This window comes from Lepus europaeus, chromosome 2, assembly GCF_033115175.1.
Source record: "Lepus europaeus isolate LE1 chromosome 2, mLepTim1.pri, whole genome shotgun sequence".
In the NCBI taxonomy this organism is placed as follows: domain Eukaryota; kingdom Metazoa; phylum Chordata; class Mammalia; order Lagomorpha; family Leporidae; genus Lepus; species Lepus europaeus.
Window position 1 is genome coordinate 125946625 of NC_084828.1, and position 25252 is coordinate 125971876.

General features: G+C 41.5%; 1 protein-coding gene across 2 annotated transcripts in view; it reads right to left on the reverse strand.

Moving 5' to 3' along the window:
- The window catches only part of MME (membrane metalloendopeptidase), a 100522-nt gene extending 77084 nt beyond the window's left edge, over positions 1 to 23438 (reverse strand). The window contains exons 1-3 of one of the 2 annotated variants that reach the window (XM_062212719.1): positions 23235 to 23438; positions 18272 to 18441; positions 17499 to 17534 (exon numbers count right to left, since the gene is read on the reverse strand). In XM_062212719.1, coding sequence (XP_062068703.1) covers positions 17499 to 17534; positions 18272 to 18431 — 196 coding nt within the window. In that variant the 5' untranslated portion in view covers positions 18432 to 18441; positions 23235 to 23438. Of the gene's footprint in view, positions 1 to 17498; positions 17535 to 18271; positions 18442 to 22469; positions 22626 to 23234 lie in introns of those variants that run through there. The other variant, XM_062212729.1, reaches the window with a different exon arrangement.
- Positions 23439 to 25252: the final 1814 nt, after the last annotated feature.

Genomic DNA, 25252 nt, shown 5'->3' on the forward strand with positions numbered 1-25252 from the left:
AGAATGATGAATAAGACACAAACAGTCAACACCTACATTTTAGGTGTTAGCACTTAGCAGTGAAGACAACAGAGTACTTGGGTTCAATATGTAGCCCTTGCTCATGCTAATGCAGAACCTGAGAGGCAGTGGTGATGGCTAAAGTAATTGAGCTCCTGCAACTCATGTGGGAGACCTGGACTGAATTCCTGGCTCCTGGCTTTGGCCCTCACCCAGCCCTGGCCCAACTCCAGCTTTTGCAGGCATTTGTGAGTAAACAAGCAAATGGGAGCTCTGTCTCTCTCCCCTATCTTTCTCCCTCTCTGTCTCTCTCTCTGCCTCTCAAAATAAATAATTTTTAAAAATGAATTTAAAAACCTAGTTTAGTTAGCATAAACTAGATACTGGAAAACTAATAACAAGTATGTGAGTTTTGGGTGAAGCATACTGGGTACAATGGGAGCAAAAGAGAAGTTTTAAGGCAAAGGCAGTGGAGAGAATATTTTATTCATTGTTTCATTCATTCCTTAGGCCATTCAACAAATATTGGAGTCTAGTATTGAGCTATGCACCAGGTAATGGGTGACAACCTTGACAAATAAAGGAACCTGGAAGAGGACTGGCATGGAAAATAGTTCCCGGTGAGCATGGAGAACCAGGCCATCCTCTGAAGAAAGGGACAAACCTGAAAAGCTAAGTTCCCAAAGCTGAATGGTAGAAACAGAGATCTGGCTTTTGTCAGTTTACCCAGTGCAGAGGATGGGTCTGATTATGAAAAAGAGGCCTCACTCCTACTGAGATTGCAGAGAACAGTCAGCCCTGGCCTAGAAATCTTCATCGTGGGCACCTCACGGGCATAGCTTTGCTTCCATTCCAAGCTGTCATTGTGGCTGACCACAGAGTTCTAAATCATCTCTTTAACACATACCCTGCCAAGTCAACATAAGCTTTCATAAGCCCACGCTTGGGTAAGTTCTTTCCACAAAACCAGAGTTCTCGTGGACTACAGATATGAAGCTGCCAGTTGCCTTCAAGGTTCACACATCAGGGCATACAAAGGGTGACCACATAGTGAGGTGAGGGGGTGGAGCCTCAACCCATGAACATGGAAACGGATTATTAAATCAGTATGGGATGGGAGAGAGAGTAGGAGGTGGGATGGGAGTTGGGGTGGGAGGGCGGGTATGGGGGGGGAAGAACCACTATAATCCAAGAGCTGTACCTATGAAATTTATATTTAATAAATAAAAACTTTCTAAAAAAATCAGTATGGGATGAACAATTTCTGAGAACTCAAAGTAAACTTCAAGGTAACCCAAATTTAAAAGCAATGATAACTGTAACAGACCAGGACTCAAACAAACAAACACCCACCCAGGGCAGGGACTTTAATCCCCAACACTTAGAATAATGACTGTCCTATTACGGATACTCCCAAATGATCCTTCATTCTCAATTAATTAAGTCTTCCTTTAGTTAGTTATCACCATCTGCTATTTAAACTAAATCCCACACAGGTGCAGTAGCAGAATCTGAAAAATATTTTGATTATGGTTTATTTTTGTTACTCATTAATTTTTAGAAGTGATTTGTATTGCTCATTTAAAGCCAGATAGGTAGTATCGATAATATTTTTTTAACTTGTCGCACATAATTAGATTTTTCTCTTACTGAATAAAACATGGCTAAAAAAAGATTAATCTCTACTGCTTTGTAAATCACCAGGTGTGGTACAGAGCTGGCTATGTTGGCATACATCCTGAATGAAGCCTCCTCTTTCCCAGTGAGTGACGAAACATTTCCTTCACTTAAAATGTGTGTCCCTTACACAAACGCAGCTCAGGTGTAAGTGGACTGCCCAGCTTGGTGAAAGGGAATTCTGTTTTAGGGAGAATACAAGGGATCGGGGGAATTTACTGGTGAAAAACAGCAGAAAGAAACTACTGAAAGGGAGAGGACCAACAGGAAGCTGTGAGGAAGGAGCTAAAACCAGCAAACATGTGATGACCCAAGGAAGTTTTCGTTCTTCAGGGTCTGGTAAAAAGTTATAAGGTTAGAAGCTAAGCTAGATTTCAACCCCAGGAAAGAAATGCAGAAATTTAGCTTCCAGAATTAGAGGAGATCCCTGAGGACCGAGGCAAAAACCTGACTGCCAAGGCAGAGGTCACAGGCAGATCAACAGGAGTGGGGCCAATGAGCCACTGACCTTGGCCCCAGTGACTACCGGGCCTGGAATGGGGCTGGAGCTGCACAAGGGCCCCACTTGGAAGTCGACCAGAGTTTGTCAACTTTCCAATCTTCTCACTTCTTTTCTTTGTATCCATTTTATTACTATAGTTGATATGTACCATCAACATAGCGTAACACTTTTTGCAACTATCTTTTATTCTCCTTTAAAAGATTCATATTTGCACATTTATGAGTTTATTGAAGGTGACTTTCAAGGCTTGTTTTTTTCTCAATATTTTTCAAGTCCTTTCTATAGAATATTATGCACATTGCTTTTTGGAAATTTACACGAGTTAATTACTATGTGTATATTATCTTCTTTACTAAATCCATTCTACTATGATTAAATTATTGCTATTTCACACATACAATGGTTACAATTTTGTTCCTTGACTGCCAAGTAAGCAAAATCAGAAATCACCAAATACAAGGCTATTTCAAAAAGTTGCAGAAAATGAAATTTAACAATTGTTCATTTTGGTGCAAAAAGAAATTGGAATTCATGCAGTTTTTTTCACAATATGCAATTTTCATGAACTTTTCAAAACTACTTCATACGTATGATCTAGAGATAATGAATTTATTTTAGCTTCCTCACTGACAGAGTTATCAGAAATATCCTAATTTCATTCAGCTAATTTCATTATACCATAAAATTAAGCCAAAGAAATAAATAAATCTTTCTTTTTTAGAAGTATTTTTAAGTCACTGCTGGATGTCTTATTTTAAGTCTTTTTAATGACTTAGGAGTTCTTTAAACAAGAATTGATTTGAAGTTCAGGAAAGCCTTGATTAACAACAACAACAATTACTTAAAGATAGGGCCTGGCCCACATCTAGCATTTAATACTTGGCTTGTTCATTTTCCATTAAGGATCAAGCACAGAAAAACAGATCCACTGCTGGCTGTTGGTTACCCCTTAATTGACTTCAATTTGATTTCCCTATCATTTAGTCTGTGCTGTGCCCCACCCTCTTTGTCATTAGCTTCACAAGAGTGCTGTAGTCAGACTCTGAGCTGAAGACGTTTTCTTCTGAAATACAACAATCTTGCTTTGTTTTGAATTTTGAAGGACGATTGTATCTCTGATAAATGTTCTAACAAAATATTTTAGGTAAAAACTGTTTGAATTTTTATCTAAGCTTGTGGAGAGACCAATAAAGTTAATTAATTAATGATTCTAATTCTATCCAATAGAATCCCACAGCAATGTCAGACAGGGAGCCACCGCTCTCTCCAGCATCTCCTCTTACTGGTTGACATTCTCCCTTTTGAGTGACAATTACGCATGATGGCTCATGAATCAAAAACTCTGCTTCATCCCTGTCATCTATTGATTTTCCAGTAACTGCATCTCTTTTTTAAAGGCTTTGACACCCACTTCACATTCTCCTCTTCCACACAAGTTCTACCATCTTCCCAGGTAGTATCAGGGACAATGTGGACAACTTCTACTACATTCTAGCATGAAAATTTCTTGACCTGAGGCTGGTGTTGATGGGTAGCAGGTTAACCTGTGCTTGCAACACTGGCATCCCACATCTCTGAGCATCTTCTTGAGTTGCAGATGCTCCACTTCCCATCCAGGTCCCTGCTAATGTTCTTGGAAATGCAACAGAAGATGGCCCAAGTACTTGGACTCCTGCCACCCACATGGGAGACCCAGATGGAGTTCCTGGTCCTAATTTCAACCTGGCCCAGCTCCAGCCATTATAGCCATCTGGGGAGTGAACCAGGAATAGACAGATAATAGACAGATAGAAGATCTCCATCTCTTTTTCCTCTTTTGTCTCTTTTACTCTGCTTTTCGAATAAATAAAATAAATCTTTAAAAAATAAATAAATAAAAAATAAATTAAAGGAATTTCTTGACCTTTGAGCTGTCTTAACCTTCACCTCCACTCCACATTGGTACATGAATTTTCATGGCAACATCTTGATGTTCACATCACCCCAGAAGACTCTTACTTCTGAACGTGTCAGCTCAACTAACCTCCTCTCCGACCTTTCAATTCTTGGAAGTTTTTCATTTCTTTATTCTCTCTATCCTGCTTTTTTCAGATTCTCTGAGCACCCTCACTCCATGCTCACTCTATTTTTACTTTTCCTTTCTTTTATCTTCAATCCACCCTATATCCTGTGATACCATCACTGAAACTCTCAGCTCACCAAAGGATTTAATTCCTCTGTACCCTAAGAAACAGCTTAACTTGAGTTGATCTAGCTGCCTTTCCTTTCCCTTCCAGCTCTAGGCTAGGATGTTTAATAATGTGTTTTATGTATGTATTGATTTGTCTATTATCTGTCTCTTATTTTACTGTAAGTTCCTTATAAGAGTCTTATGTTGTTCCCTTTTGAATCCCCAGTATCAAAACAATGCCTGACCATAAATACGTACTGAAGACATCATCAGTGATGCTGTTAAAAACCTACAATTGCTGAGTTTAATGCAATTTCAAAGTATGGCCTCAGTGTCAACATGGTCCTTGGTCTTGGTGCAATGGCTCACTTCTCTTATTGGCCAGTTCCAGTCTTCCTTCTCCTCCTTGCTTTCTTTTGCTACCAGTTCATTCCCAGGACCAGATTTTGCCTCTTAATTCACAGTAAACCAAAGCAACTGGATCATGATCCACTCAGTTTCCTATCCTTGCCAGCCTCCAAACCTATCTTGCACTCACCGCCTCCTTCCCCCAGTCTTAGAGGCAGAGGATGCAGTCCCCTGTCCAAGAGTAACCCTGTCTTCTTTTTTCTCTACCGGTCTTCTCTCAGTTTCCCATGGACAAGATCTTTCCCATCTTCCATCTGAATCTTCAACCTCTTCCACTCTGCTCTCAAGGTATGTAGCAGAAAGTTTTACTGCCGGTCCCCTGACTGCACAGGAATAGCAAAGATTTTGTTATTCGCCTCTTGGTGCAGGCCTCTGGCTTATTTAGTCCTAAGGTTTAATCAGTGACAAGGGAAGGGCTGACATCAAGGGTCTGTAAGGGTTAAGTCTTCACATCAAGGTATGCCAGTGGTAAGTTGTGCTTTACAAGAAAAAGATGAAGTTGCTCATTTCTGATTGTTCTCATTTAACTGATTCAAAGTGTGAACTGCCACCCTCTACGCTAAGACAGAACACAACAGCCACAGAGAATGTCAATAAAGGATGGCACACCTGTATCTGGGAATATCTAAGACATACTATATTTTCACTTTTTCTCTCTAATGTGCTCATTTTCTGTCTGGTTATATCCTCCTCTTCAAAAACAGATAGTTTGTTTTTTGATTCCCATGAAAAAGCTTTAGAGAGTACATCTGAAATTTTCGTAAACTGAAGTGTTAAATGAAATATAACTGTGCATTTTACCTACAGTACAACTCCCAGAAGGATGTGTAACATGAAATGGGCTGTCATAACTCTTTGCTGTTTCCCTGTAAAATGATATGTTTTTAATTCCAATTTTGAAGATAAGGAAAATGAAATACAGGGGGCTAAACTGACTTAATTAAGATCACATACCAATAACACAGAATGTGGCCAAAACTTACATCATAACTCTCTGAGTTAAAAATTTGGCATAGTGGAAAAGCTTTCAAAAGATTGTGCCTTAATTATTCATAACACTTGCACCTTTTTGAAACAAAGTTCACAATTTAACAGTTCTTCTCCTGCATATATGTCTTACTGGGATTTGTCTATCTACAAGCAATTCATCTGATTAGTAACCTACCGTGTTCCTAAAAGAATTCAAAGTGACCTTACAGTAATGGGTATATAAAATAAACTCATACACATTAGACAAGAAAGGAAAATCGTGACTGGAAACATACTAATGAATCCAGTTAATACAAAGAAGTGCTACGTTTACAAATTGAAAGTAAATTTGACTCTTGACTCTGCTGGTCAAGGTGAAAAGGGAAACATCTCACAACATCTGTATGAAAACCACACCTTTTTGAAGAAGCAGGTCTACCCCTGGAAACTGCCCTACGGTACATCTAGGACTCTGGCATAGATTCAGGCAGGTACTACACCTGGACACATGTCTCTGGCTTCTTCTGCAAGTAAAATAGCAAGGGATGCAAATAATAATTCCAATAACTAATCTTGAAATAATTTTAATTTCATAGTTAATTTAGTTAATTTACTATTTCCACAGGTTTTCAACACGTAATTCTTATAAAACCATTTATCACTTAACAACAAGGATCTTTTCTGAGAAATATGTCATGAGGAAATTTCCTCATTGTGTGACATCACAGAAATCACACAAACTACAATGTCACTGGGAGACAGAATCTTACTGTACCACCATTGCATATGTGGTCCATCACTGGCTGAAACATTGTTACATTCAACATGATTGTATAATCAAATAACAATAGCTCATTCAAACTGAGAAGTGTAAGTTAATTTATTAAGCAAAGATTTAGGAGATATTGAAAACTACATGTAATATTTTAATTGTGAAAATATAATTCAATAAAAATATTTAAGAGCAAACATAAGATGAAAATATAATTACTGAAAAATGGACATAGGACACATAGAAAAAGGATGAGGGTTCTTTTTTATTTGTTTTAAACTGCTTTGGAGATACTAATTTGCATACCCAAAAATGCAACCAGTGTTTTTGGTAAACTTTCACAGTGGTGACAACCATCACTATAATCTGATTTTTGAACACCAGCACCACCCCAGAAATCTTCCTCATACCCATTTGCTGCCAATCCCTGTTTCACCTCCAACCCTAGGCAGCCACTGCTCTGCTTTCTTCCTCTATAAATTTTGCCTTTTCTGGAAATTGCAGATAACTGGAATTATACAAGTAGTCTTTTGTGTCTGGATTATTTCACTTGGCATGATACTTTTGAACACCTCTACAGTTCTGTATATATCTAGTTTGTTCCTTTTGATTGCTGGGTAGTATTCCAGTTTAGAGCAATACTGCACTCTGTTTATTCACCTTTCCTTAGACTTTTGGGATGCTTCTATGTTTTGGCTTTTATGAATAATACTTTAATGGACAATCACATAAAATTCTCTGTGAGGACAATTGTTTTCATTTCTCTTCCGTAATAACTAGGTGTTGAACTGCTTGGCTGTGTGCTAAGTAGGTTTAACTTCATGTAAAAACTGCCAAATTGTTTTCCAAAATGGTTCTCAAATTTTTAGGTAGGCTGTATTGATATTTACATTTCCACCAGCAATGTATGATGGCTCAGTTTCTCCGCATCCTTATGAATAGTTGGTACTGTCTCACTTTTTATTACAACTTGGGATGATTAATTTTAAGTATCTATTTGATTGGGTTAAGGAATATCCAGATAGCTCATAAAGTCCTATGTCTGCTTTATCTCTGAGGGTATTTTTGGAAGAGACTGGCATTTGAAGCAGTGGTCTGAGAAATAAATATCACCCTCCACACGATGGGTGGGTATCATCCAATCTACTGAGAGCAAAGATGGAACAAAAAGTAGGAGGCAGGACAGATTCTTTTTTCCGAAGCTGGGGCATCCATTTTTCTCCTGAGCTTGGACATCAGAATTCTAGGTTCTTACATCTTTAAAATATCAGATTTACATGATGGGTTCCCCTAGCTAAGACTTCAGACAGAGTCTGAGAATCACATCACTGCTCTCCTGAGTCTCCAGCCTGCAGAAAGCAGATGCTGAGACCTTTAGCCTCCACAATCACATGAATGATTCCCATAATAAGTTCTTGCATATAGACTGATAGGTAGAGAAGATAGGTAGACAGCTAGCCCATTGATTTTGTTTCTCTAGAAAAACTTGACTACTATGCAGCCCTTCCAGTGGGAATGCAATAGGGAGTGTTTTTTTTTTTTTTTTTTTTTTTTTTACAGGCAGAGTGAACAGTGAGAGAGACAGAGAGAAAGGTCTTCCTTTGCCGTTGGTTCACCCTCCAATGGCCGCCGCCGGTGCACCACGCTGATCCGAAGCCAGGAGCCAGGTGCTTCTCCTGGTCCCCCATGGGGTGCAGGGCCCAAGGACTTGGGCCATCCTCCACTGCCTTCCTGGGCCATAGCAGAGAGCTGGCCTGGAAGAGGGGCACCTGGGACAGAATCCGGCCCCCCCACCGGGACTAAAACCTGGTGTGCCAGCGCCGCTAGGCAGAGGATTAGCCTGTTGAGCCACGGTGCCGGCCCTGGTTTTTTTTTTTTTTTTTTTTTTTTTTTTTCCAACAAAGAGAATATATTCTACTTTTCAGTCAATTCAGAAATAGAATCAAAATAAGCCCCCACCAACCCCCCCCCTCAAACTCTGAATAGTCTTAAAGAATGAAGACTTTCAGGATTTAAGTGCTTATGTTTCTTCTAGTTTTGTATTTTTCAATTTCCTTAAAATAATCTGTTACTTTTATCAACCAGAGCTTCATATTACATCAAAGTCTTGGTAAAAAGCACCTTGCAGATGAGCAGGGCAAAGCAAAAACACTTCACCTACAGAGTGATCTTTCCATATCTCTCAATCTAAAATGCTAAATCTTACACTACAGCTTATAGCACCCCCTTGTCATACAGGTAATTTTTGCAGCTATAAAACAAACTTTTGAATTTCCTATAAGTTTACCAGGCCCTGCTAATTTTCTTCCCCTATAACTACTCAATTCAACTTATCTATGTTTTCCATTCCTTAACCATGCATTAAAAATATACATATCTGGTGAACTACTGCTTCAAATTCTCCTAGAAGGTAAGAAAAACATATTACATATGGATCTACTTATCACATAATCGACTCCCTTTCATGGAAGGAATTTGATTGGCAGATATTAATTTTAGCTGGAGACATTTTAAGGCAAGTAATACTACACAACTATCTTGAGAACTGTGTTGGAGAAGCTGCCCAAAGCAAACTCACATGTCGTATTTAAATTAGCAAAGGTGGGCTGCAACGGTCTTTTCACCAAGTTACCTGCTGCATTCTTCTTGCCTGGAGGTTTATTTCAAAACTAATAAACAATGAGGTAGCCTCATTTCCAACTTTGAAAAGTTCCTAAATGGTCAGCAGCCCCAAAAGTCAGTGTGTATTCTTTCCTGTATTTGTCTAATTGTGCCACTGGAAGCTTTAGGTTGTTAACAGGCAAGAAGGGGGCATGATGGCCTACAGTCAGAGATACCCCATTGCTGCCAGGAAAGACCAGCGGGTACCCCTTCACTTAAGCAATACCATGATCTGGTACTGGCAGAAATGACCGGGCATTTAGACAGTTCATTTCATTTCAAGGATCACTGCTCATACCATGCAAAAGAGGTAACTAAATCAGAACATGAAGACACTAGCTCCTCATACTGAAAATATCTTTCCAGTGAACAGAATGCCTCCTTTCCTTATGTTAATAATTCAGTACTCATCATAAGTTTACTTAGTATGTAAAGAATTAAAGCAAAGGAGTAGAAAAGTTCTGAGAAGTATTTTACTCACATCTTAATTCTCCACATATATTTTTTATTTTTTTTTAAAGATTTTATTTATTTATTTGGGAGGTAGAGCCACAGATAGTGAGAGGGAGAGACAGAGAGAAAGGTCTTCCTTCCACTGGTTCACTCTCCAAATGGCCACAATGGCTGGAGCTGCGCCAATCCAAAGCCAGGAGCCAGGAGCTTCTTCCTGGTCTCCCATGCGGGTGCAGGGGCCCAAGGACTTGGGCCATCCTCCACTGCTTTCCCAGGCCATAGCAGAGAGCTGAATTGGAAGAGGAGCAGCTGGGGCTAGAACTAGCACCCACCTGGGATGCTGGTTCCTCAGGCGAAGGATTAACCTACTGTGCCACGGCGCCGGCACCCACATATCTGTTTTTCAGGGCTGCCATAGACACTTGTGCAGTGTACAACCTGCACAACTACAAAGGTGGTCTTTTTCTCTTTTGGGAACTATATTGCTCATGTATCCTAACCTGGTTTCTCCATCCCCTGGATAATACAGGACTACACTGCTAAAACTCACAAGTTTAAACCTGCAAGTCCCTGTTGCATGTTGATGTGCTAACATCACTGATTAAGTTGTTGACTGATCTTAGTAAAGTAGCTGGTTTCTAGGGCCTAAGAGACATTTAATCTTCTGCTTCTCAGTGTGGATTTAATTATTTCAATTCCCTGAAAGTCTTCTTATACCTCTTAGCTCTACTTTCTACCCAGAAGGAACTCATTCTCATAAACTATATATATAGACATAAAGGGTTAACTTCTTGACAGACCCTAGTCACCTCTGAGGCAACACCAAGAAGTGGTCATAAACACAGGCTCTGAAGCTAGGCTGCCTGGGTTAGATCCCCAGCCCACACCTGTTCATCTGTAAAAAGAAGGTATAATGACACCACCTCACAGAATCATTACCAGTATTAGATGTGTTAATGCATGTAAACCTCTTACAACAGTGCTGGACACATAAGCACTTAGTAAGTACAAACTATTACTATTCTGCTTTTATTCTATTAATCTATTATTATCCTCCTGCAATTTAGTATCACAGTTATTCCTTACTTCCTCTCATTTTGTGTTGCTATAACAGATTATCTGAGACTGGGTAATTTACAAAACACAAAACAGAAATTCTTTTTCTCATAGTCCTAGGAGTAGGAGGTCCAAGACCAAGGTGCTGGCCTCCAGTGAGGGCTTTCTTGTTAGGTCCCCAAATGGCAGAAGATGGAAGGGCAAAAGAATCAATTTCCTCCACGCAGACCTCTTTATAAGGGCACTTGATTCCACTAACAATGGCGGGGCCCCATGGCCCAATCACTTCCTCAAGGCGCCACCTTTTAATTGGCAACAGCAGAATTTTGGAAAGGACACATTCGAAGCACGGCATCTATTCAACATTCCCTATCTCTGTATGTTGTATGACTATTTAGTAACAAAACAGTCATGTTGATGGGAAGCGTATGAATGTATGTTCTTTAACAGACTTAAAATAAAGGAATGATGGAAGGGTGTAAGAATTCCCCATAGCTGCTATTACAAATTACTTAAGGTAATTATTGAGTGGCTTAAAACAGCACAAGTTTATTATCTTACAGTTCTATAGGTCAGAAGTCAAAAAAGAGTCAGCAGGGACAACCATTTGACCCGGCGGTTAAGATGCAACTTGGAATGCCCACATCCCATAGCAGAGTGCCTGTTTCAAGTTCCAGCTCCTCCACTCTGTCCCAGCTTCCTACTAACGTGCAACCTGCGAGACAGCAGGCAGTGGTTCAAGTGCTTGGGTCCTGCCACCCACATGGGTGACTTGATTGAGTTCTAGGCTCCTGAGATCAGCCTGGCTCAGCCCTGGCTGTGTCTCTCTGTCTGTTTCTGTCTCTCTCTACATTTCAAATAAAGACAGATACAGAGTCAGCAGAGCTGCGTTTCTTCTGAATGGGGACAGCAGTTCTTTTACACTCTAGCTTCTAGGTGCACACGTTCCTTGGTGGCTACATCACTCAAACCTCTGCTTGCTCTGCTTCTGTTGTCACACTGTCTTCTGCCACGGTTTAGATATATGATTTGTCTCTCAAAGGCCTGTGTGCTGGAGGCATGGTCCCCAGTATGGCAGTGTTGACAACCTATTGGAAGATGGTTAGGTCATGGGGCATCACCCTCACAAGGAACTCATGTTGGTATCACGAAGTGAGTTCTTTCTGAAAGTGGGTTGGGTTGTTCACAAAGCAAAACCACACTTCTGCACACAGCCAGTTCCTCCTCTGACTCTGATTCTCCTGCTCCCCTCCTGTCATAAGCACACTTGTGATTTCACAAAGCCACACAAATAATTCAAAGTATTCTCCTCATTTCCAGAACCTTCACTTAATCCTTTACCATGTAAGGTGGCACATTCACAGGAACTGGGATTGGACATGGACATATTTGGAAGGCCATTATTCTGCCTATCACAAAAGGAAAGGCCCTGGCTATGACCTGAAATCACTGAAACAAGTGGTCCCCAATCACAGGGGATTCCACTGCTCCCAGGTGGTCCTATATGCAGACACTGTTTGGTTGTCACAAATGCAAGGGGCTGCTACTGGAAACCTAGTGGGCAGAGACCACAGGTGATGCTAAGTATGCATAGGACAGCACCCACAGCAAAGAATTACCCAGCCCAAGATATTAACAGCGAAGCTAAGAAACCCTGATGTAAAACATAAGATTTCTTGAAATCTTCGGAGGTAGGAAGGTTACAGTGCAATGGCAGCCAATTTCAGGATTTAGACTTATATCAAGAAGTCTATAAAATTCTATACAAGTTCCAAAACTCCAAGTTTCTGTCAATGTTATGTGGCAAGTAAGTCATGAACAGTATAGTTAATAGAATTTGAACCCTATCCAAATTTTTATTTGCTAAGTTGTATTTGCCTTATTTCCGCTCTGGTGTAGTAACCCATATTAATACATTTGCCACATGGGCAAATTAACTTAAAGTGTGTATTGTAAATATAATTTTATGTGCATTATAAACATTTAAATCATAGATGCTCAGATTTTAAATGGATGACACCAAACAGATTTCAAGATGATCCACAGTCTTCTGCAATATTTTATTTTTGCCATAGAACGACTTCACTTCTATTCCTTGACTTCAAAGGATCAAAGAGAGAGGTACACTTGCAGTGACATTCCCTTCCACTGGGAGAAATATTCAAGTTAGAATCAACTTTCATTAAAGTAAGCACCTGGGGTATCAATACCTACTTTTCCAATTCTCAAGAAAGTCTGTGCTTAAATTTGAACTCTCCTAGTCTTGTAAAGACATTTGTACAATTGTTGGTAGAATATTTTTTTTTCAACAACATTATTTGCATCTTTCTTATTTTCATCTATTTCATTCTTCTCACTCTTCTTTATTACTTACTTCTGCCCAAGATATTCTCTAGTGTTTTCCTAAAAGAAATGTCTGTATTTTCTGTGGCAGAAAGGAGGACTAAGAGTGTGCGTAAGGGCATGAAGGTTGTATTCTTGGGGGTATACAGAATCTTCCCTTTTTCCACCAGGAAAAGCAGTAACTACAAATATGAATATATTCTAACAGCTTGTGAACCAACACAGTAGATTGAAGACAAACACACAGCTATACAGCAATCTGATTTACCACCTATGCTATTTCCATCATATACATTTCTCTGCCAAGATATAGTTTTGAAAGATGCTTTACATTTGGTAGGATTTCCAAGACACAATTAAAGAACACAGGTTAAATATATTTTAGTAAGTTGAGATTTGCCAAACACTATGTAAAAACTATATCCCTGAACATTAAGTCACATTTAAGATTCCAGATTCTGAGCATCATGTTGCTCCTTGAGGTATATACTACTAGAGGATGATGCCTAGATCTCTGGCCCAAAATTACCTTCAGAAATTTGCAAAATATGCAAACCTACTCAAAGAACCCATTAGACTATAGAAAAAAAAGTGAGGGAGGAAAGAGAGAACCTATAGATAAAGAGACTTAAAAGACAAGCCAAAAGTATTATGGATAGAGAAATTAACCATTAGAGGTCAATACATAAGTGGAAGTTTCTCAGGACAGGCATAGACATGGTAGAGAAAGAAAGGAGTGGGAGGATTTGGGGAGAGAGTAAATGGTAACTTGAGCACATAATATCTTGCAATCTCCCGATTCAGGAACCTGTACAGCCACTTCCCTTGGAAGTAAAGGTCTTTCTCTGGGAGTAGGCATATTTGGCCTACAGGTTAAGACCCCCTGGTTCCACTGCACAGTGCCTGTTCTCATTCCCAGCTCCAGAACCTGACTCCAATTTCCTACCAGTAAAGACTCTGTGAGGCAGTGGTGGTGGCTCCAGTGATGAGGTTCCTGCCACCCTCCCAAGAGATCTGAATAGTGTTCCTGCTTGCAACTCAGACCCTGGACCAGCCCCAGCTGTTGCAAGCATTTCAGGAATGAACCAGTGATTGGATTTTTTTCTCCCTCTGTCCCTCTCCCTCCACCAACCCACCTTCCTATTTCTCTCTCCCTTTCCCTCCTTCCCTCCCTTCCTCTTAACACCTTGAATAGGAAAGTGAACATATTTATGTAAAGCAGCAAATGGCTGATAAACAAATCAGGTCTCCCTCAAACTCCTTGCATCATTTCTCAGGGTAAACAGTCATTGCTCTTGAAATCCAGAGCAAAATACCCATCAAGAGACAGTACAGAAAAGCAAAGGACACATATTCAAGACATTAGACTATAACTTAGAATTCCAAGATCTTTTCCCACCATTATTTTGCAAAGTTAAGCGAATAAGCAGAAATAACCAGAAAATAACAACCAATAGAAAATAGTGGAAATTATTTAAAATACTTTATACAGACCTAAAGGAGACTTAGGAATCCCTAGTTAGCACTGTGTTTGCAAGGTTGGAGTCCCGGCTGCTCCACTTCTAACCCAGCTCCCTGCTAATGTGCCTGGGAAAATAGTAGAAGATGGGCCCTAGAGCTAGGCCCCCATCATCTTCATAGGAGTCCTGTATGAAGTTCCAGGCTCCTGGCTTCAGCATGGCCTAGCTCTGGCTGTTACAGCCATTTGAAGAGTGAACCAATGGATGGAAGACCTCTCTCTCTCCCTACCTCTCTCCCTTTCTCCCACCCTGTCTGTAACTCTACCTTTTTCTTTTTTTAAATATTTATTTATTTATTTGAAAGTCAGAGTTACACAGAGAGAGGAGAGACAGAGAGAGAGGTCTTCCATCCGATGGTTCACTCCCCAATTGGCTGCAATGGCCGGAGCTACGTCAATCCAAAGCCAGGAGACAGGAGCCAAGAACCAAGAGCTTCTTTCGAGTCTCCCCACGTGTGTGCAGGGGCCCAAGGACTTGGGCCATCTTCCACTGCTTTCCCAGGCCATAGCAGAGAGCTGGATTGGGAGGTAGCAGCAGCTGGGTCTTGAACCAGTGCCCATATGGGATGCCAGTGCTTCAGGCCAGGGCATTAACCCACTGTGCTACAGCACTGGCCCATGTAACTCTACCTTTAAAAAAAAATCTTTAAAAAAAAAGAAGAATCGCTTGTTAAAGTTTATAAATATTGTATTCACCTCCCCTGATGCTCATGCAGTCACCATCTTTCTCCTCTTTGAAGAAAGTACAAATGCTCTTGTCTTTCTCTCACCACAGTCTACATGATGCAACTCATACGGCTTCTCTGTTTCCTTCTCTGGCTTTTATTTTCCTTCTACCCTAAAAATTGATGTCATCTTAAATTCAGCCCTTGTGCCTCTTCTCTTCTTCTTGGGACTCAGATATCTTCATGGCTTCTACCCCCATGGCTTCCACTATCACCCCTAAACTGACAGACCTTAAATTTAAATTCTAGCCCCGGATGCCCCATTTCTGTCTGCCATCTACCGTCACTTGGCTGTTACTCCTGATTCAGACAAAACATCCAAATACATCCCTAGTTTCTCTGTGTGTGGGTTGTCATCATGCCTCCTGCATCCCTGGGTTTTAAAGCATGACATTATTTTCATTTCATTCTTATCCTTCACTTCATATAGGGAGTCAGTTCCACCCAGACATCCAGTGCTGCCTCTGGATGTCTCAATAGGGCATCCACCCCCTCCCACAGATCCTAACTCCCATCCTGAGCACAGCAGCAGCCCCCAGTGGCTTGCCTTCCCAGACTTATCACTTCCTAATCCAACCAGGCAGCCAAGCACTCCCTGAATCCTCTTTCAACTTTTACCTGATCACTCCTATGTTCACAAACATGTCTGTTTGTCCTTTAGTACAACACCAAGGGCAAAAATAGATTTTTCAAGGTTCTCTAAAATGTGCCCCATATACCAAGCCAACATTTTTATTGTTTCCCATTAAATGATCTATTGCTGTACTTTCTCTTTGTTTGGAATTCCTTCTTTTATATTTCCACTTCCAACTCTTAGCACTTGCATCAAGGCCCTTCCCAAATCTTGACTTCTTTACCTACCCTTACATGACTACAGGTGACTCTTTTCTTGGTTCTCATGCCTCTAATGATTTACAAGACATTTAATGCTTGGCAGAATGTGTGGCATGGCAATTGAGACACCTCTTGGGACACCTGCAACTCACACTGAAGCACCTGGGTTCAACTCCTAGCTCCACTTCCATCGTCTTGTTAATCTACACTGGGATACAACAGGTAATGGCTCAAGTACCTGGGTACCTGCCAAGCATGTGGTAGGCTTGTGCTGAGCTACTAGCTCCTGGCTTCAGTTTGGCCCAGTCCTGTCTTTTGTGGACACTTGAAGAGTGAACTGGCAAATGGAAGCTCTCTCTCTGTTTCCCTCTGTTTCCCTGTCTCTGTGCCTTACAAGTAAATAAAAATATTTTTTTTAAAAATAATGCTTACTATTCTATGTTCATGTTTTTTTCTCCAATTACATGGCAAGTTCCACTCCCCACCCCACAAAAAGAAAGAGATCTCTATCACCCTACCACATATCCCAGGGTTGAACACTAACTTTTAAGCATATCCATGTTAATTAATCTACTAGTTAGATATATATTTGATTTTCATCTACTAGACACATAGGTAAGTGATTTATAATAAATAAGAGTAAAAACAATGCAACTGTAGAGAAACCCATATGCCTATGGCATCTGACTTCTTTTAAAAAAAAAAGATTCCTTTATTTGAAAGTTGGATTTACAGAGTGAGAGAGACTGAGCTTCCATTTGCTGCTTCACTTCCCGAATGGCTGCAATGGCCAGGGCTGGGTCAGGCCAAAGCCAGGAGCCAAAAGCTTTATCTGGGTCTCCCACTTGGGCCATTTGCTGCTGCTTTTCCCAGGACATTAGCAGGAAGCTGGGTCAGAAGTGGAGCATCTGGGACATAAAGGGCACCCAAATGGGATGCCAGCAACCCGGGCAGCAGCCTTAACTGTTATGCCACAATGCCATCCCCAGCATTTGATTTTTAAATGTTATACACTTGAGACTGGCGCTGTGGCATAGCGGGTAAGGCCACCACCTGCAGTGCTGGCATCCCATAGAGGCATCAGTTCAGGTCCCGGCTGCTCCATTTCCGATACAGCTCTCTTCTGTGGCCTGGGAAAGTAGTGAAAGTTGGCCCAACACCTTGCGCCCCTGCACCCGCATGGGAGACCTGGAGGAGGCTCCTGGATCCTGGCTTCAGATCGGCGAAGCTCCAGTTGTTGCAGCCAAATGGGGAGTGAACCAGCAGATGGAGGACCTCTCTCTCTCTCTCTCTCTCTCTGCCTCTCCTTCTCTCTCTGTGTAACACTTACTTTCAAATAAATAAATAAATCTTTTTCAAAAAGTTATACACTTAACTGTAAAACTTTAAATGTAAAAATGATTTCTTACCTGATTTTATGCAGTCTGATGACTTGCAAATACCATCTAGAAAAAGGAGGGTATATGCATAAATATTTAAAGTACATGTCTAGTAATTTCTGCCTATTTTTTGTTCTTTTAAAAACTGCCAATTAAAGAAACAATTCCTTAAAGAACAAACTAAAAGCTGAGTGTTACATATCATAGTCAGTGGTTGTAAAAAAAGAAAAATATATATATATAGGGTTATAACATACAAGTCCTAAATTTAGAGTTTTGATTATCAAGAAAAAATGTGCTATTATATCATCCTACCAACCAAGTCATAGGACTATTATTGAAATAATCAGTTTTGTTTGGTAGTTTTTTTTTTTTTCCCCTATACAATAAGAAGCCAATCTTTACTAATTCTTACTGTGGAAAAACTTTCAAGACTCAAATTAGACGTCTTAAATTCCTTTGAAGCCCTTTATCATTTCAATGATACAACAAAAGTTGACTAATGACTATTACTGAAGTGGGTGATAAAATTGTGTTTAGTTTAATTTCATAAACATACCCATAATAGAATCCTCATAAAGTAAGCAGGAGTGACCTAAATATGTTTGGCAATTAATAACTCAGCTCCAACATAAAAGACACTCTGCTTTACTCCAAACTAACTGTTTTGACATACTACTGTTCCATTTTAGTAAGGAATATTTATACCATCATGGACACCTGTTAGTTGGATGGTAAGAGCCCAAGATGAATATTTCATTCTCTTCTGTATTTAGGACTGCTCAGGTGCAAGAGGAACTTACCGTCATAGGTTGCATAGAGTGCTATCATCGTCACAGCTATGACAGTGAGGAGCAGGACAAGGACTGAGAGACTGATCTCCAGAGGAGTCCATCGCTGTTTCTTCTTTGGCTTTGGAGTGTTGATATCAGTTATATCCATCTGACTTTCTGATCTTCCCATCACCTAAAATCTGCAAAAAAATACAAATACTAATAACAAACAGACAAAAAGAAGAAACAAATACACAATTTTAAAGCAAAAGTAAAGGAATTTTGTTGACAAATCAAAATTTTGATTCTACAAGTAAATAATTTAGAACCAGATGAATATGACAAGTCTTGGTCACAATCTTTTGTTTTTTTGAATCACTGAAGATTCCAACAAAAGTGGATGACCTGGCCAGTTTAAACACTCACATAGGATTACTTCAGCAGTTCATAAGCAAAAAGCGTTATACCATCATTAGGGAAGTCTTAAACTCACCTTTCTAAACTGTGGACTCACATCAATGGTTAATTTTATAACTTGCTCCAGTGGTTTCTTTTATAAGCTCAAAAATCAATGACTAATACCTTGAAGTGTTGACTAAGCAATACTTTGAAATATGAATACAAACAAAAATCAAAAGGAACAAGCAACTTGAAGTAGTTTACATAAACAACTTTTATTTTTACAGTTCAGAATTAATATTCCTTGTTCATGAGTTTATCTATTAACTGGCTAGACAACATTTAGAAAATGGTCAGCGGTTTACAACTTGAGATGAAAGATGTTAACCATGTCAGTGTTTCCTTGTGCAACTGAAGGAGGAGAAAATGATTAAAAAACAATTCTACCTTGCAAGTCAGGGTGTCAGGCACTAAAATAATTCAACTTATATTTAAAAGAATAATATTAATACTTCTAATGATGGCTGACATTTATTGAGTACTTCTCAAGTGGCAATCCCAGGTCTTTGTGCCTTACACAACCTAATTATTTTAAGCTTCATGAAGTAGATATTTCTATTCCAATTGTATACCTTAAAAGCACAGAAGTCAAGTAACTTGTCCAGGCTCATACAAGTGAACATTATTTATAAAAAAAACACATTTGATTGCTGTTTGGAAAAAAAAAAGTATCATTATGCAGTAAAAGCTATTTTATACCTTATTGCAGAAATTCAGGGGGAAAATTAAGGGCATACTAACCTGAATATTAAATTCCATTGTATCTTTTAGAGGTCTAGTGACTCTATAAGTTTACCAGTCATTCACCACAGCTTCGAATGAACAATTGCATTTTGTTGTCAGTGACAATATAAGGGGAAATCTTAACTGAACAGACTAGTTGTTAATAACTCAATCCAAATTCATCATAAAATTTAGTTCCTAGATGAAGGGACTGCTTAGAAACGCTCTAATAGGTCTTTGTTGAATACACACAGTTCCTTGAGTATGTGTTTTGTATAAACTGAGGCAGACAGGAGAGCAGAAGATTCTGCTTTGGAAGTGTGGTCTGTAAGATCCAGAGATAACTAAGAATTTAATCTCTAATGAACCACTAATAAGTAAACCACAGCTACAGAATGTTAAAGTCCTAGATACAAAGTCTTAATTATGCTGTTTACTTGATTACAGGAGGCTAAAAGCATGGACAGACTATCAAATAAAAATATTTTATCACACAATGAAAACCATGCCTGCTTCATAAAAGTGGAATGTAATGTACCTGAATGTTAAAATGTAACTCATGTTAGCTGAGTCTCACAGCCGCAGAGGAGGGGTGTGGGGATAGGCTGTGGAATTGCCTTGATTATAACCCTACTTTAATAGGGGTGATGGTTGGGTAAAGAGAAGATGGAAGTATATTTAATACCTGAACACCCTACAGAGAGGTAAACAATAAAAAAGACTAATTTTCCTAGTCTCCCAGATTTCAAGACTGACTTAAAGAATGAATACATTTAATCACATTTGCTCACCTATTTCCCTTTCTTAAAGATCGCTCCTCCTGTTCTAATAAGATTTTGAAAGATAATCTAGAGAAATGTTTTACTGCTATAAACTTTATTATAATTATTATTTCCTTCTTAGAATTGGCAGGGGAATCAGGGCAGCCAATGGTAAAATCAGAGGTTCTCGGGCCGGCGCTGCGGCTCAATAGGCTAATCCTCCGCCTTGTGGCGCCAGTACACCGGGTTCTAGTCCCGGTCGGGGCTCCGGATTCTGCCCCGGTTGCCCCTCTTCCAGGCCAGCTCTCTGCTGTGGCCCGGCAGTGCAGTGGAGGATGGCCCAAGTGCTTGGGCCCTGCACCCCATGGGAGACTAGGAGAAGCACCTGGCTCCTGCCTTCGGCGCAGTGCACTGGCCGCCGCACGCTGGCCGCCGCGCGCTGGCCGCGGCGGCCATTGGAGGGTGAACCAATGGCAAAAAGGAAGACCTTTCTCTGTCTGTCTCTCTCTCACTGTCCACTCTGCCTGTCAAAAAAAAAAAAAAATCAGAAGTTCTCTTTACCACTGCCACAGTTTCTGGTGCAGCAGATCCAGTAAATATTAGTAGGCAAGCGTTTCTCCCTTCCTGGTTACTTTTCCATGGCTTCTCCCCTTATCCTTGAAAATGGGGTGCCGGGGAAGATGGGTTCTAGTGCTTGGCACCTAACACTGCAGAAATAGTGACATGGAAATTAAGGCAGTGTCTGATGTTGTTTAGTCCTTTTACATGCATCATCTTTGAATCATCTGAAAACTTTCTTCCATAGTCCCACTTGTAAATGCTTTGCAAATTCTTCAAAGTAATCTTTTGCTCCTAAGCAGCACTTTTCAACAGCACTGGACAAAAGTAGCAACAATGTATGTTTAACCTCATAACCAACTTTGTCAGTGACTTCCAGGTAATTGTCAATGATTCATTATTTTCTCTTAAGAAAACAGGAGTCAGAATCCAGGGAACATATTACGGACTCCCACTCCCTTACCTGCACATCCAACTCAACCACACCAATCACAAGTAAGAGGAGGGAGGAGGGAACAGGTAAACAAATAAACAAAAATCCAAAAAGCTATACAGTGATACTTGTAGTCCCATTTAAGGCAGAGTGTGCAAAAACGTGCCTACATTGTTAAACTGCTTCATCTCAACTGGAAATGTGTTAAAATGTGTAAACTGAACAGTAGACACTGCCATGGAAGACAAGATTAGAGAATTAGGAGCTCTAACCCAGCAAGAATCCTGCTAACTACAGCTCGACGGCATCACCGAAAGAATAAATTCTTTTGCTAGAGGATAAGCTAAATTTCAAAGCACTGTTAAGCAGCAATTCTTAGAGCAGCTGAACATAAGCATGACTTTATCAGATAGCCAAATCCTGGAATGTGGAAGATAACTGATTGGTTAAAGGGAAGTATGACTCTGAGCAATTTTCATCTTCCCAGCACATGACAGCATTAAGTTATTTCAAGTCCTTGAAGATGTGCTGTGTAATTACAGGTTGCATTATGGAAACTGAGGCACAGGAAGGAGGAACAGGTTCCACATTGACTGTGTTTGCAGAAGCTGAGCAGGTAGGTTCTCAGGAGAAATCATTTTATTTTTTCCTCCAGACATTAATTTCTAGGCGTTTCCTGTGTCCGAAATACGGAGATCGGGACACAAAGTCCCAACCACATTGCTCCCATGTGTAGTGTAGCTCTACGACCAGACACACAGCTTCCAGTCCGAGAAGGTATCAGACCATTTTTTAAACTGCTGGAACCTGGCAACAGAGTAAGGGAGCCACGCTACCAGCCTGGATAGCCCATTTGCTGTTCAGCAGCTGCCAATGTTGACGTTGGAAGTCTGGAACTAGTTTTCAGTTGAGTAAAATTGCCGTTTGAATCGCCCGAAGATAGAGAAGAGGAATGGAGTCCATCAAGAGGCTGAAGAGAGATGTTCCGTTGCAATTATTCCCCCCACCCCACCCACTTATTATTTTTTTTTTTTCAAAGAATACAAGTAGATTGAGACCGGTTAAGGAGCCCTTCTTTAAAAAACTTACACCTACAAAAGAACACTCCCACCCACCCCGCGCCAACCCACCCTTGGGTGATTGAAGCATTAATTATATAATAGGAAATCCAGGTTGCAAAGCGAGATGAGTAGGTGGGATCACGGAAAGATCTTCAGGTTAAGAAAAGTAAAAATAGAAAAGTGAGTTAACAAAACGAGAAGACAATCCAACAGAAACCAAAATGCACACAAACCTTGCTGTTAACAAAACCAGTGTCTGTACAGCGGAATGGCAAATCCCCAGCCCCCAGATCAGCCCCGCCGCAGTTAGGTAGCGCTGATCTCGGTAACCAAACATAACTCCCCGAGTCACAGGCTGCAGGGAGCTCTGGTAATAAACCTGAAGAGTCGACCTGACATCACTCGCAGAGCCCTCCTCCAGGTCACCCTCTCTGCCCCTTCCCTCCCCCGCTCCCGCCCTCCCTCCTCAGGTCCCAGCCGCAGCTCCTTCCCAGGGCACGCCTCCTCCGCCTCCGGCCGCGGGTCCCGGGCGCGCAGGTCGCGCGGGACCCGGACCGAGGACCCTGCTCCACGCGCCGGCGGCAGCCGCTCCCCTGGCCCGGCGCTGCTCTCCCTCCGGCAGTCCCAGCGGCTCCCGACGCCCGGGGCGCTCGCGCCCTGCGGACCCTTCTCCCCCAGCTCCCAGGTGCCGGCTTGCTCTCCCGGGACTCACCAGTGGGATTCGGGAGAAGTTGGAGGCTGCAGAGCAGGCACATCCGGACCAATGAGCGCGCGGGGCCGGGCGGCGGGCGGGCGGGCGGTTGGGGAGCCCCGCCGAGCGCGGGTCGGTCCGTGGGTCCCCCGGCGCGCCCGGAGCGCCGAGGGATCCGGGCGGCTGGCGGCGGCGCCGAGTTCAGCCGAGGCCGGACGCCGGGGAGGTTCCGCGCCCGCCACGGCCCGGACAGGGGGGCGGCCCGGCACCCCAGGCATCCCTGGGACCCGCACACGGAGAGACTCACCGTGGCCGCTCAGCAGATCCCGCGCCGGGAGTTGGGCGGCTGCTCCCGCCTGCGCTCGGCCAAGCCTCGCCACTTGCACATCTCCGCGCCCCGCGCGTCTCGGCGCTCCTACCCTCTGCCTCGCCGCGGCAGGACCGAGGAGAGGAGCAGTTCCCCGGGTGACCTGAAGGTTTCCGCTGGGTCTCCCAAATGCTGCCACACCGTGTGAGGGGGCCCCGGGAGAGGGGGCGGCGAGAAAGTCTCCCCACGCCCCCAGTTTCCCCACCTCACCATTTCCAAAAGGGCCTCGCCAAACATTCTTGGGATTGCTGAGCTTCGGGGCTTTCAGGAAAACAATACTGGGTCTCTTCGGGATTCTGCAGCGCTGAAGAGGGCTCTGCCTCTCGTGAGTGCACCGCAGACAACAATGCTTCTCTCTCTCTTCGCTCCTTTCTCTCCCAGCATCCACACTTCCTTCCTCCCTTTCTCGGCTCTAATTTTCTTCTTTCATTCCCTTCTAACTTTTGCTGTATTTTCTTTTCCTTCCCTCCTTCACCTTTTCCTTCCTTCCTTTAACCACTTCTCTCCTTCTCTTTTCTTGGTCAGAGCAATAGGATAGTAAGATCTGTCCTGAAACTCTCCGCTCCCACCTCTCCACTCTGGGGAATCTTGAAACCGTGGAGACTTGGGGTGTTGGCAGTGGGGAGCGACAAGGAGAGGGAACAAAAAGCTAAGGTGTGTCTGCTACACCTACCAAAATTATCTGTGCCTTGTCTGGACCCTTGTCAATATCAACCCGCCAAGCAACACAACATTTTCACTTAAGACACTCCTTCCTTCTAAGGGGGGTTTAAAATACAAAAAGAAACAAGGAAATACTTTTTGCACAAAGGCAGTTTGTAAAAGAAAGCGTCAGCAGCATTAACTGGCAAGGTGCTCAGAGAAACCCAGCCTCCTGCTGCCCCGCCCCACCCCTTTTCTTCTTTCTAAGGTTTTAAATTCAATTATAAAATGCCAACTATATAAGGAGCTTTACCATTGATCCCTTTCTTCCTTTGAATTATATATAATTGCAAACACACATACTCTGCGGGATTCATACTGAAACACTACCGGGTTTTCCAAACTTGCAATGATCTGTTTTAAACATCAGAATTACTTACTGCTTGAGAAGAGTCCTTTGGCACTAACAAATTTTACATCATTTGTTCTAGAAGACAAAACTGAAAAGCCAGAAGTGGTTATACATGCTAATAAGTTAAATGAAATAAAATGGAGACTGTCTTAAAAAGTTAACCAATCTTTAGGTAATTAAGTTAATAAAGAAAAATGATGGATGGACATGAAAAGTACTACTTGTATTTCTGTACTTTCCTCCTTCTGTGTGCAGATTATAGACTCTTAGTCCTCATAATAACCCTAAAATCTGGGTGTACATCCCCACCAAAGGAGCATGGAGCTTAGCTAACGCCCTGGGGAAGCACTCCACTGAACTGACCATGAAGCCTGGTTACTTTTGCATAAACTGATTCACTCAACTCCATTGGGTGAGAAATCTCGATCTTCTGACACTTCTTAAACACTATTACTTTTCAGATAAAATATCAAAATTTTATTTTAACTTGACATCATCAACAATGAATTAAGATGAGTTATAAAATATTTTCTCTTATTTTTTTTGCATTTAGCCGGTTCTCAGTTTCTTCATATATAGCCATATGTATGAAAACTTGCAAGCATACCTGATTAATGCAAGAAAATTAAGTTCATGTGCTTGGCCTTAACCTTTATATTTAAATTTTTCAAGTTAAGTTCTTGCATTCAATTTTATTTTATTTTTAACTTTTTAGATACTTATTTTATGTATTTGAAAGGCAGACTTACAGAGAGAGAGGAAAAGATACAAGAGAGATCTTCTATCTGCTTGTTCACTCCTCAAATGCTTGCAAGGACTTGGTGGGCACAGGCTGAAGCCAGGAGCCTGGAATTCCATCCAGGTCTCCCACATAGATATCGAGGGCTCAAACATTTGGTGTGTC